The 13,918-nt window shown below is 36.3% G+C and overlaps 1 protein-coding gene across 2 annotated transcripts in view; it reads left to right on the top strand.

Moving 5' to 3' along the window:
• ORC3 (origin recognition complex subunit 3) overlaps positions 1–13,918 on the top strand; it is a 35,037-nt gene that overhangs the window by 11,492 nt on the left and 9,627 nt on the right. For both annotated transcript variants that reach the window (XM_066547342.1, XM_066547340.1), the window contains exons 8-14: positions 1,225–1,384; positions 2,188–2,301; positions 3,738–3,871; positions 4,366–4,429; positions 7,383–7,499; positions 8,397–8,476; positions 12,173–12,306. In XM_066547342.1, the coding sequence (XP_066403439.1) occupies positions 1,225–1,384; positions 2,188–2,301; positions 3,738–3,871; positions 4,366–4,429; positions 7,383–7,499; positions 8,397–8,476; positions 12,173–12,306 (803 nt within the window). The remainder of the gene's footprint in view (positions 1–1,224; positions 1,385–2,187; positions 2,302–3,737; positions 3,872–4,365; positions 4,430–7,382; positions 7,500–8,396; positions 8,477–12,172; positions 12,307–13,918) is intronic.

Genomic DNA, 13,918 nt, shown 5'->3' with positions numbered 1-13,918 from the left:
ATCTGTAAGCAGCAGCTGACTACTTCAGGGCCTCCTGTACTTCTGTTCTTCTTTAATGTAATCTGTCTTCCTTCATGTAATTCTGTTTCTGTCTTCCTTAATGTTATCTCAGGCATGCTAATCAAAAACTCATGCTGCTTTCCAAAAAGAGCACCATGCGCTTAAGTCCCAAGGTTGGAGCTGTTAGAATTGGGGCTGCAATTCCTCAGCAATTCACTTGTGCTAACAGCAAGAAATTATATAGCTTGTGTTATTATCTTCATCTCAGTCTTAAACATGTTTAATAATAAAGGTGAAGTGGACAAATGTGAGAAATTCCTATGATTTGTTGATCACAAGTTCTGATTCCTTTTTAAGATTCTCTAAGGTTATCAGCAGTGGACAGTAATGTATGAAGCTTATTGGTTTTATGTTTGTCTTCAGCTATTTCATTTGAGGAGTTAGAGAAACAAAGTAATTGTGGGATAACAATTAAAATCCAAAGTCAAAAAGTTGCTGTGGCAAAAACAAAGGAAAGGAATAAGTTGACAATTTTAACCTAGAAGGTATATAAGATAGCATACTTTGTACCTCCTTGAAACCACTAAAAATGGAAACACTGAAAATACAGAGAAAACATTGTATTTTGTATAAATTGTATGCTGTCCTCAAGGATTACACATTCAGTCCTGATTTTCAGTTCTAAAGCAAATACTAAAAAATTATCTGAAGATGAAGTTTAATCTGGAGAAGTTGGAAATTTTTTAAAGTGTAATTGGAACACTCACTATCTCCGGACATTGGAGATATTCCATATTTATTTTGACTTTATTAAAAGGTGTAAATCTTGTACATTTTCTTGGCTGTTACCTATTTAATGTAGCTTTTTATTTTTTCTTTGTATCTTTAAAAAAAATCCTATTTTAAGACTCAGGTCTCTGAATATAACTTTTTGGGAAGCTAGGATCAGCACAAAACTTATGGAAATGATGCTTTTTGTGCCACTTTCTGAAATCTGAATCTGAAAATGGAGTTTCATTTTCTTATCTACTTTAGGGCTTTAAATAGCATCCTTTCTTTTTAATTTTATTCCACATGAATTCTTCTTTTGGTTTATCAGCAGCAAATCTTTTAATTTACCCCTTTCTGCATTGAAACTCAGTGCTGTAGTAGGAACATAATGCATTTGTTACACAAGCTTCTATAATGTAACTATTATTTTTGTCCTCTTCCCCCATTATCCAGTCAACATATCCATGAATTACCTCTAGTGCTGATTTTTGGAATTGCTACATCACCAATGATTATCCACAGACTACTTCCTCACTCAGTGTCCTCTCTGCTGTGCATAGAGCTTTTCCAGTCCCTTTCCTGTAAGGAGCACCTGTCTACTATAATTGACAAGGTAACTCCCTTTCTAAATAGAAATGAGGAGTGTGTGCGTATTGAAACACAGTTTACATGTGTAGCCTTTAGATGCAGGTTTGTTTGAAGGTTTTGGAAAGGACTCTGTTCCCGAGAGCTGTGGATTTTAGATATTTCTACTTGCAGGTGCAGAGTAGTGTAATACTGAGAGCTCTCTTCTCATACTGAGACACACATACACACACCTGCTTTCATCTTCCATTTGCATTGCCTTGTGCAATTACACTTTGACATTCACACTTCTTCATTAAAGTCGAGCTGTAATTTCAGTTTTACTTTGTTCCAGAAAAAGATAGCTTTGAAACTTAGCTAAAATTCTGAAAAATAAAGTTCAGCCTGAGTTTTGCCACCTGTCAAACATTAGCTGAGTTATCCATATGTTCAAGCCATGTAAATGTTGTGCCTGTGGGTTCTTGGTAGACCACAGGATTTCCAAAATCTGTTACACATGCTGAAAGTAGTGGTATCATTGTTTATTACAGCAGTCTCTGTTCTATTTGTACTTTTACAAAAATAGCATTAAGCAAAATTAACTTAAAATGTTGCATTAGTGAAAGGTACTTAGGAAAATGCAGTAAAATAATAAACTTTAAAAATCAATCTTTGCAAGGATATTTTAGTAGAAATACTGTTTTTAGAAGCTGGCAGTGTATTTAGTATCTCATTTAGTTGAATGTTAACACATACTAAGAGTTCTACCAAGTTGCACATATAAGTTTTACTGATTTGAATTCAGGAGAGAGTTTCTGCTGTGGCTACTTCTTCTTTTTGTCTCCCTTTTAGCTGCTTCTGACATCCCGGTTTCCCTTCAAACTGGGAGAAAAAGTTCTGCAGGTTCTCATCAACATATTCCTGTACCATGATTTTTCTGTACAGAATTTTATCAAAGGATTTCAGGTAGGCAGTGGTAACAAGAATTCAAATGATGGTTGTGAAAACAATGGGTAATTACTAGGCACTGAAAGATTTCTTAGGTCCTAGTACTGCTGAATTGCATGAAAAAATATCCTTTTGAAACAGTTTGGATCTGTGAACAGATGGATATTTTAAAATCTTTACTGATAAGGGTTTAAGAGCAAACTTGTAGGACCTGTATGAAGAAACAAATAAAAGCTTACTGTGCCACAAAACCAATGATATTTTAAGGTTAGGTTTAAAAGGGTGACCTGGCTTAGTGGGCAGAAAGAGCTGTATTTTGCTATAGATTCATTTGTAGCTTTCTAGCAGCCCTGACAGAAGTCCCCAGTTCTGATCATCTGTACCAGCTCCTTGGTCTCTGGTTTGTGTAGGTGTGAGTAGGCTACAGCAGAGTTTCTTCCCCACTTGAACTCCTCTGGCACAATTTCTGGATGCACATTTCCTGCCTTTTCAGGGAAATAGGAGCTGCAGGGTCATTTACTTGGTGCCTCAGAGGAAGTAATACTTGTGCTCCAAGCAGTTGTGTAGCAGAGTTGTGGGAGTTACATTTACCCTCTCTCAGGAGACAAAGTGGAAGAGCTCAGAGGGTTTCCAAAAAGAGTCTCTAGAGAGCATGATAGTTAAGTTTTTATTGTCTTGTATAGTTCTTCATATCTAGATGTATTTCTGTGTCTAGGTCTCCTTGTAGTTTTTGTGGATTGCAGACAAGAGTTCTCTGAAGAATTTGTAGGCCCTGTCATCTGTTTTAATGCAGGCTTGTGAAATGGTTTCTTTCTTACCTAGTTCCATGTGTGAATCTGCTAGCAAAATACGCCCTTTTAATGTCATATACATTTAGAATTTCTCTGATTTTTTGATATATAAGATTCAATGATTACAGGTGGCCAGGAAAAATATCCTGACCATAGTACCTCTTCTTGAAGACAGACCTTTGTGGTGTTTCATAGGTTTCAGCTCCTCTTGTTTGAAAGAGTCATCAAAGTTTAGTACTTCTGCATTGGCCTGACATGCACATACAAGTTTTAGACCTGACCATGTATGGCTGTGTCCTTGTGTGTAAAATAATTCAAGGATGAAGCAATTGCAGATCAGATTTTCGAAGTGATAAATACAAGAGATCAGCATCATGTCATTATAGCTAGGTGTGATGTTATATAAGAAGGGGGGAAAAGCTGAGGTACTGAAAATGAATAGCACATATAGCAAAGAAGGTTATTATGTGACTGTGAACAGCTGTATAATCAATGTCCTGTAGTGACTTAGGGAATATTTATGAATTGTAATTAATTTTTTTAAAGGAGTGCCATTACTACCATTGTAGCATATGTAATGTATTAGTAAGAAAGCATTAAAAAGTAGATGTAGCAGGGAGATTGAATTTTATTAACATCCCTAGTTCTTGGTTTGTTTTTCAGCTCTGTATTGTGGAGCACTTCTATTCCCAGCCTCTCAGTGTACTGTGTTGCCACCTGGCAGACATTAAGAAGAGAGTTTATTCTTTATCACATGATCAGTGTGAAAACATTCGAAGACTGCCCTCTTTTAGAAGGTAAGGATGGAAATGCATTTCTTGGACAATCATGTATTGATTAGCTTTAAAAAAAATTAAAAGAATCTATAAATGTGGTTCTGTGAACATTGTAGTTCATTTGTGCACTTTCTATAGCAAAGGTAAATTGATCAAACAGAGGACATTTCTAAATAATTTCAGGAAGCCTTAATGTTCTAGTTTAGAGAGTACAGCTTCTGTGATGTGTAATCACTTGAATTTACTTTTTTTTCCTTCTCATTCTTAATACAGAAACAAGTTATTCTGACAAATAACCGTAAATCACTTTTGAACTTGTTAAGCTGATTTGAAGCATAATCTCTAGAGTTTTGGAGTGGCCTTTCAACTTGTTGGATTTTTTGAATCCTTTTGAATCTTTCCAAAGAAAGATGCATAATACTTATAGCAGCATAAGCGTTTTAAATGTTTTTCACCCTAGGATCTTCCTTTACATCATAATTTTATGTTGGTTTTATTTTTTTCCTGCCAATAAGGTATGTGGAAAAGCAAGAGTCAGGGAAACAGATTGAACTGCTGACAAACGACAGCTTCTTAAAGGTAAAATTTTAAGAATGTCTTTGGAGAACAGAAATAACTTGCCCAATATATCACTTTGTGGAATATAATAAAATACAAGACCAAGACATATAGTTCTGTTTAATATCTTTCATACAGAACATACTGTGCTTTGTGACCAGTAATGAAGAATTAGGATTGGCAGATCAAAATTCCAAATCTCTAGGGTTGCCAGGTCAGCCTTTAGATGAAGCTGCACAACTTTCTTACATCAACTTCTAGCTATGTCTAGAAATATAATTGCTTAAAAAGAAGGATACAAGGTTTATTTATGACCAGGTCTTTTCATGCTTGCCCAGACTGACTTTCTTGGAAGGTCAGTTAAGTGTTTGAAGAATGTGTAAGTTATCTTGGAGGTTATTTCATAAGCTTTTAATCCTTCATAGCCTCTGCATAGTTTCTGATTGAACTCAGTAGAGCAGAGTCTGTGTCCCAAGGCACACATTCACCCTACACCTCATACAGGATTAAAACTTATTTGTTATATGTTTATCTGAAGCTTTGCCAATGGGTTGAAGTCAGACTACTACTATTATGAACCCTTTAGGAATTCACCAACAAAAATCTGTTGGTTATTTTCACCATCTGAGCCAGTCCCAGTGGAAGCATTGCTGAAGATAAAGGGTTTCTCCTGACTCTTCATTTCAAGTATTTGTAACCTGTCAGGCAAATGGTGGACTTGCCTGGTGTGTAAGTCTTTTTCAAGTGTGAAGAACAATGGTAATGGCTGGAGTGAAGTTAGGAGCAAGCAATATGGCAAGTACAGTTACAGTATTCAAGATGAGATATGATTTTACATCATTTTCTGATCCATTGTCTTCATTGGCAAAAATAACTTAAGTTACAACTGTTCCCTTGCCCTTTATTTACACCTGCTTTGAAAGCTGAATAACCATCAGCTTAAACTTTATATGTTTTTGACCTTACATGTTTAATAATACACCCCTTATTTCACAAGCCTCAACTTTTAACTTTGGGAAGGAAACTGGAATTCTCATACTTAGGTGCATATGATGCTTCTCACAGATTTTAATTGCAGACATTTATTCTAATCTCCACAATAGAGGTGGGACCATTACTGCCTTGCCAAGCTGGCAGAATATTCTGCCTGGGAAAAAAAGGTCCCACTGCTGCATTAATGAGGTGCTGTTTATTCTGATGTCATGCTAATCTACAGTGTCATGCCCAGCTTTGGAAACACTTTCAAAATCACTATAGTAATCTTTCATGTGAACTTTGTGTTTCAGCACCAGCTCACTTTAGTCTTTTAAGTCTTCCAGCTTAGCCCCTAAATCTGCAATACACTTTATCAGCCTCATTTATATTCCATGTTGTTACCACTTTAATATTTATGGAAAGAGTTTCACCTATTTAAAATTATCAGTTTTGAAAGCAATTTCACATCGTAATTTTAAACAAATCTGTCTGAAATGTTTCACAGCAGATTTAATTTGAAACTATGTAAATGTGGCAATCTATGTCTTTTATCTCTGTTCTGGAAATAATATTGCATAGTCTTTTAATGATATTTTCAAACTCTTCTAAAATGGATTATGCCTTTTCACTTCATTATTTGGCAAAATACATTGCTATTTACTTATATTAACTATATCTGTCTTGAGCTATGATCAAGATGAGGGAAATACAGATGTGTTAATTCTTGGGGTTTGGGGAAATAAGGTTGATGAAGCAGCATTAGAGAGAACTTGTTTTCTTTTCTTAGTTTATTTTGTGGTGGGGATAATTTTTTTCATAATGATCCTGCTTAAAATACAGACTTGTGAATGTCTGCCCTAAGGTTTTAGAGGGTGCCTTAACAGATGTTATATCGGTGACTCTTAAATTTCTCTTAAAAGGGGAGAAAGATTGTTAATGTTTTTAATCATTTAAAACTTTTTTTAACATCAGAAAGCTCTCTGTAGCACTGTCTTTGTTACTTTCAGTCTTTTCAATGTGATACCTTTTCTTTCCATACATCTGTACCTCCTTATATTGCCTGTAGACAAGGTTTTGCTTTTCTTTTATCTTTAATACCCTTTGTTTCACTTTCAGTCTAGAAAACTTCAGTGGCTTATTTTGTTTTTCTCTTTCCATTTGGAATAGTTTGCTCAGAGTTAGGCAAAAGGGTAATTAAATACGTAGAGAGGATTCTGTGGGTTTTCCTCTTTATTTTTGACTGAAGACAGAGGAAAGAAGATCTTTTGATTCACAGACTTAAATGTAATGACCACAAAGACTAGATGACTTCAGTACAGGTACCAGAATTTTTGAATGTGGCTTTCCAAAAGCAATAAATGCTTCTATGGCAGGCCAGTGATAATGTGGTGCCATCCAGAAAATTCAGTAGCAGTAGTCAATAATTTCTGTTTCTTAAATGTGATTTTTTTTTATTTCTGTTGTTCTTGACACATGAATAAGCAAAATCAAATTAAAAACACATAGGAAAATTAATTAAATATTTCTTTGTTTTATGTGAGCTGGTCTTTTTTTGTACATGTAACTAATAAAAACAACAGCCACCCACAATATAAGAAATGAATTTTAAATGCATTTGCAGTATAAAAATGCAAGTTTTCGAGTAAAAGTAGCTACGTAACTTCTCATTGCCTGCTAAAGGAATAGTGTATACTCTCATTGTTATGAGATGACATTTCAAGTCTAAAGGCCTAAATATAGTTGAAAATGGTAGAATACTAGTGCTAGTCAATAGCAAATCTCTAGTGAGGTGGAGGAAGAAAGTAAAGGTAACAATATGCAATGAGAATGCAGTGTACTGTTGAAATACAGCTCATTTGCTTAGTGGTCTCCATTTAAGATTGATGATTTAAATCATAGCACAGTATAATATCAAAAGTTCAGAGTAATTTTAAGTGCTTTATGGGAGTTTTAAATGGATGTCAGAATTACTTTTTAAATGATTCTATCACCACTGTAGGAAGAAACAGAGAAGTTGCTGGAGGACTTACATGTTTACCATGAAAATTATGTTCGAATTTTGAGATGTCTTCATGTTTTCACATCTTCTCTTCCAAAGTATCCTTTGGGCAAGCAGGTGATGTTCTGTTATGTGTGGGTCTTGTTGGGTTGTTGCTATTGTGGTTTTGGTTTGGGGTTTTTTTTCCCTCAAAGTATGACAGTTAAATAAATATTTACTCTTTATTTATAATGTGCTGTTTTGCCCCCTGCTCCTTAAAATGGAGAGAGATGCTCTCTTTCTATGGGCAGAGGATGAGAGTTTGTGGTTTCTCTACTGGCATGGATGATACCTTGTCAGTCAACAGGAAGGAGTTTCCAGGAGGAGGCAGGTGCACAGATCAGCAAGAGGATCCACACATTGACTTTCCCACATCTGAGGTTACCTGTATGCATTACTGTGTACACTCTTCTACCACCTATTGGTTCACTAGTCAAATTCAGACAAAGAGACTGAGTTTTTAGCAGCCTTCTGTACAGAAAAAAGCAATTGTAGGAGGAACAGTGATAATTGCTCTGTTAATAGTCCTATTGCTCTGATGTCATTTATTCCACCTTCTTATGCGAAGCAATTTCTTCTGCTAGAAGAGCAATTATATATTCTGTGCATGTGCACCTGTCTCTCAGTTCTCAATGTATTCCATACTGTTACTAGAATCTCTCACTGACTACAAAAGCATCATGAACTGTTTGAGAATAAAAGGATGTTTTAGCTGGGGTATTTAATTGGAGTTCCTTTCTGTTCACTGCAGTTAACTTCACCTGAATGTTAATTGTTTGGAACCTGGTGCAGAGCAAGTCTCCAGCAGAAGCTTAGTTCTGGAAGATATTAAGAGCTGTCATTCCTTTTGCAATCATTCTGCATCTTTGGAAAACAGGCTCTAAAGGAATTGCATATTGCTTTGAACAGCTTGTTGTAAGATTCCTGTATTACTTTGTAAAACACTTTATCCTTTCTTCACCTTCTGCATAACAGATCAGGGAGTTGCACTGTGCTTGTTTGGAAAACCGAGTGTGGGAGACAGAGGAGTATGAGTCATCTCTTCAACTAGCAAGGTGATTTTTTTTCTCCATTTTGTTTTAATACTGCTGTACACATGGAAAGTATCAGTCATCAGTTATTCTGGAACTTAAAGCTAAGGCTATTACCTGTTCACAATTAGTTTTAGGGTTGTTTGCAAGTGTAATTGGCTGCTGTTTTCAGTTTGGTTTTCTACTGATTTCTGTGAAATTCAGGCAGGTTCTCATATCTCATATGCCCTGAGTAATTTTGCTGAAACCACTGAGATTACTTTGTGTGAATGAGAATGAGTCGGGTTTTGTCTTTTAAAGTATGATTGTGGTAGATATTATCAATCAAATTATTAGCCTTAGTTGTCTTAAATTTTAATCTGTTGTGAAAATTAGAATCTCTTCCCAGTGAATAGTAGCTGAGGCCTTTCTTTTTTTATTTTACTGCTTTCCTTCTCTTCCTGATTTGCCTTAACAGTTTTTACAGGGACTGAGTTATTTTTTTCTGATACTGTGAGCATAGGACTTTAGGAGACACTGTACTTGTGTTGTCTGTCAGTGTTTAAAATGCCAAAGTTGTCAAAGCCACTTTTCTTGATAGAAAACCTTTCAATTGCAATGTTGCAGCTGAAGACTTCTAAATGTGCTTTCAACAGACATATGGCAGTGTCTGTCTCCTGATACTGCACTCATTCAAATGATTCCTTGGCTTTGTCACACAGCCCCATAACTGTCACTGCCTCTCCCAGACCCCCTGAGCTGCTCAGGTTGATGTGTCTGGCAGTAAAACTGCACAAAAAAACGATTTCAGTGGTGGATGGAGGGTAGCTTTCTGGGCTGATACACACACACACAAGGAAATACAGTCTTTAAACTGTACCTTTGCCATACTGAGTGGTTCTTGCACATAGCCACTTTTCTGTGTTCTTTACCTTCATCCCTTTAAAAGGATTACATGCTTGAGTTGTCATTTCTGCAGTCCTTCCTTTGTGTTCCTTCTCTGATTCTCCTGAATCTTGACAGCACTCAGTCATTTCTCAGCTCTTGCCCACAAATGTGGCATTCTGCTTTCTCTACTGTCTGACCATAATCTCTTAATAACTCTTGGCCTTTTTATTCTCCTTTGTTTAATTTGCTTTCATCCTCTCTGAATTCATCTGTCTCTTCTCATATCTCAGATTTGATGCTGCCATCAGATTCTGGCTTGCTCCCCTTTTATTCTTATCTGTTCATCTCCCTCCTGTTGTTCTTGTGGTCCTGGCTCTCACTGTGGGAGCCTCTGATAGAAATACAGTGATCATGGGCTCTGCTTTCATAGATGGTGATTCTATGATTTTTATATATTTTTGTTTTAATTCAGAAATTCCGTCATTTTCCTAGCAAAACTTGTCCAACACAACTTCTTCAAGTACTTGGAATTCTAGCTGTGATTGTCATTTTTTCAGCTTTTAACTTCTGTTTGCCTTTTTACAAATCTTCTCATCTCTGCTTTTTCTATATAGAATCTTGCTGTTATCTTTTAGAAGAAAATTATAAAATGTGGTCTTTCACCTTCTACTCACAATCTTTTTTTTCCTCTTTTGCTCAGGTTTAAAAGTTACTCACTGTTCCTTAATATCTCTGCCTTCCTATCACCTGTTGATATCCTTATGTTCACCCTTCCCCATCCCTTACTCCTTTTCAGTGTTTTTCTGGAATCCATCTTTTTTTTCCTTATATTTAGAAAGTAAAAAATGGAGAAGCTTTAGATCAGCTTATTTCTCATTTTCTAACCGAGTACCTCTTTTGCCTTTTATGAATTATGTTTGAATGTAAGGTTTTAAGTTTCTGAATTGTGTTTCTTTCATGATTGGCTTCTCTACCTCAGCTTTTCCCTGGACAGGCTTTTATGCCTTCTGCTAGAAGTGCTCTTCCCAAAGATGGTGTAATCTCACTTGAGCAATCTAGACAGTAGTTACTCTATCTGAGTTTTCCAGAGTGTAAAAGATGCCATGGGGTGACAGAGAATGTGTGAGCTTCAGTTCATTTTGCATTAATTCCATCACAAGAGGATTGGAGAGCATCTCACTCGATTAGTTATGTGGAGTTAACTGGCTGGGACATCTCATCAACCTTTTGGGTGGCAAAACTTCAAGGACTTGTCTTCTGTCTAGATATTGTACTCTGGTTTTTGTCTGCTGATTATGGGTGGCTTTTCATCACATACTGCTTATCACAGTCCTGCCCTTCTGTGACCGGTGCTGACCAACATGGTATCGCTTCTTCAGGTGATTTCCCTCTTCAGCATTCAGAAGGAGTTTCTGTGGACTTCATTGTAGCTTCCTTTCTTCTCTTGTATAACTTGTCTGAATAATCAGAGTTAGATTTATTTGCTGCCTTTTGGTAATCTGAGATCTGCCTTCCTGCTTTAAGTCTGACTCCTCACCAAATTAAAATCTTAACCCCACTGATACCTGGCCTACCTTGCAGTAATCTCAAACCTAAAAGGTTGCAAAGGATCTTTACTGTTTTCTCATATGTGGTAGCTGTCTTCTTGCCTTGTCTTTGAGCCCTGTAATCCTCCCGTTGTTGTTGTAAATAAGCTTTTCTAGAACGTGCAGTTTCCTTTTGAATAATTGTAGGAAAATAAATTTGTTCTTTCCCATTCCCTTATTTTCTCTCCATGTTGGATGTTTAACTGCAGTGTTTTGTCTGGCCTGGAGCAAGGCTATCTTGTTTACCCGTTATAGTATGAGACAGTTTCAAAATGTTTTGTGTGGTCAAGGTCACACTTTCTGTTGTTAACTCCTGATGCTTTTCTGTACACAACAAGTGCATCTGAATGCAATATCTGACTTGCAAAAATCTGTAACCCTGAAGCAGATAAACTGAAGTTTTAAATTTTAACCTTTTAAAGCATTTAGTATCCATTGCCAGTTAAAAACTAGAGCTCAAATTGCAGTTGTCCCTCCAGATATCCAAAGAGCTTCCCCAGCCTCCTCTGAATTCTTCCTTAAATTTCTTAGCCGGTTTTTAGGTAGCTGATATGGAAACCCACTGCTTGAGACACTGACCACCATCACTGCTTTGATATCTTTTACATTAAGATTTTGAGACTGGGCAGTGCTCAGTGACACTTGGGAGAGGCCCTAATAACTAAATAGTAAGTAAATGCTGAGCTGGAGGTTGGGCTGGATCTCAGGAGATTCCTTCCAACTTGAATGGTTCTGGGATTCTAGTGATGGTTAGATTTACAGCAATTAAATGCAGAAAAAAGCATACAGATTTCATTTGAGAGTCATTCTGAGTCACAGAGATTAATTTTGTGGATCTGTTTACATAGGGAATTTTTTTTTACCATTTCATTTACTGGTTTTGGGAATGAATTCTGAACCCTACCATGAATTGGTTTTGAGTGTTGGGTTTTTTTTAATTTTGGTTTGATGTCTGACTCACAGTTTCAAAAATTGCAACTCCTGTGTCCAGCAAGTGTTTTTGGATAATCAGGAAAATGACTGTTCTGCAAGAAAACATGAAGGACATCATCACCAAAACTAATTGGTTTGTTTCTTTCTATTAATGATAGCAGGAAAAAAAAATTGACTTTGCTGCAAGACTGAATGCTTGTAATCCTGGAGATTTTTTCTTTTAAAAGGAGTTTTTCAATTTGTTGGGGTTTTTTTTAACTTTTTTCAACTAAGAACATTGAAAGCTGTTTCATCATTCTGCATTTCAACTTCAGCCAACAATTTTGTCTTTTAGGATGCTGAATAAGACTGATTTGGTAACCATACTCCAACAATGTGTGGAAATTTTGATGTCATCTTCTGGAAAGGAGTTTGATAGGGCAGTAGAAAAGTTGAAGGAGTTCCTGACCCAGTTTCAGAATCTAGAAGGTGGGTGTGTACCATCATGTATTCCATTACAGATTATATAAAAGCTATTTTGTAATCTGACCATTTTCCCTGAGATAGCCTGTCATCATATTAAACCATCATATTTGCAGGACTTTTTTTTTAATACATGCACAAAATTAGGAAATGTTTATATTCTCTACTGGTATGTGGTTCGTGTTTTTTATAATACGGAAGAGTGATGTAAGATAAGAAATTGGACAGATCAGCAAACATTATCCCCTAAATCTCTCATACATGTATTTTGAGCATTTTAGCAGATGTTGTAGTTGCTAAAAACAAACTGGTTTTAAAGATAAATAGCAGCAGACAGGCAAGGACTGCATAAGCAGTCCTTATGACATGGAATTTAATCCAAATATAAGGTTCCTTCCCCTGCATGTTTAGAGCTAGGACCCCAAGTGCCAGTTGTCAGCTCTGCTGTGACCTGTCAAGCCCCTAGAATTGATTGTTCATGGTCCAGGACATATTTCAAAGTTTGGCAAGGCAAATGAGTAGCAGCATTCTGTCTTTCAGAGGCAGGTTAACTGAAACTGCTGCATTTTCTCTGAAACACGAGTATGATGTATTCCAGCATTCTTCTGGAATAGGAATGTTATTGCTTTCCCTGGATTATGGAGAAGCACTCCACAAAGATTGGCTTTTGAAGATTAATTGGTTATAATCTGGTCTGTTTTATGCATATTAATTAAGCTCATTACTAGTGTGGTTGCTGTACAGCATTGGACAAGATGCACTGATTGCATCCCCAAATGCAATCAGTATTAATTAAAGTAGTCACATCACACTGTAGGGTTAACTGGGGGTTGTCCGAAAGAATCAGCTCTTGTCTGTACCGTGTATTTTTTAATAGTTGTAGTAAGAGCAGAGCTGTGGTAGAGGAAATAGGTCATCACTTTGAAAAAGCTGTGTATGTCACTGCTGGTACCAGCACTGAGGAATCTGAACTATGATGGAAAACCAAAGGTTTGTCTAGTTTGGAAAAAAAGAATTCAAGCAAAAGGCTTTTAAGTAGTTGGATTCTTACCTTGAGGAAATGAATAAGGAACAACAGCTCTGGGGATTCAGAACTTGCAGAACTATAAAGCAAAAAAGACAGTATTTATGTTTACTTAGGATTTGAAGATGAGTTTAAAATAGAGAAGGTCTACTGAATCCATGAATGATCTTAGTTTCTTTTCAAAGTGGATTTAATTTCATCTCCAAAGGAGAAGTGAGAAGGGGAAGTTAAGATATACTGTATGTGAATAGATTGCTGCGTTAGATAACTTTTTACTTTATATTTATGTGATGGTGTTGATCTTTAATGAGGGTTCTCAGATGTCTACCAAAAATGTGATGTACCCAAATTGCCCACAGAGCTCTTAAAGTGAAAGGATAGTCCAAAATACTGTATTTTATAACAACAACAGAGTCCATTGTCCTGACTGCCTAATGAACTGAAAAACATGAGGTAACACTCAAAATCATGAAGCTTGAACAAACAAAATATCTTCACATTCAGTCTATTTTGAGCTGCAGGATTTGGAAAATAAAATATATTGTTGTACTAGTGGAGAGGAAGTTTTCTGATTTGAAGTCTTCAACACTCAGA

The sequence above is a fragment of the Molothrus aeneus genome, chromosome 3, assembly GCF_037042795.1.
Source record: "Molothrus aeneus isolate 106 chromosome 3, BPBGC_Maene_1.0, whole genome shotgun sequence".
NCBI classification, from domain to species: Eukaryota; Metazoa; Chordata; class Aves; order Passeriformes; family Icteridae; genus Molothrus; species Molothrus aeneus.
This window is presented reverse-complemented; position numbering and strand designations above follow the sequence as displayed.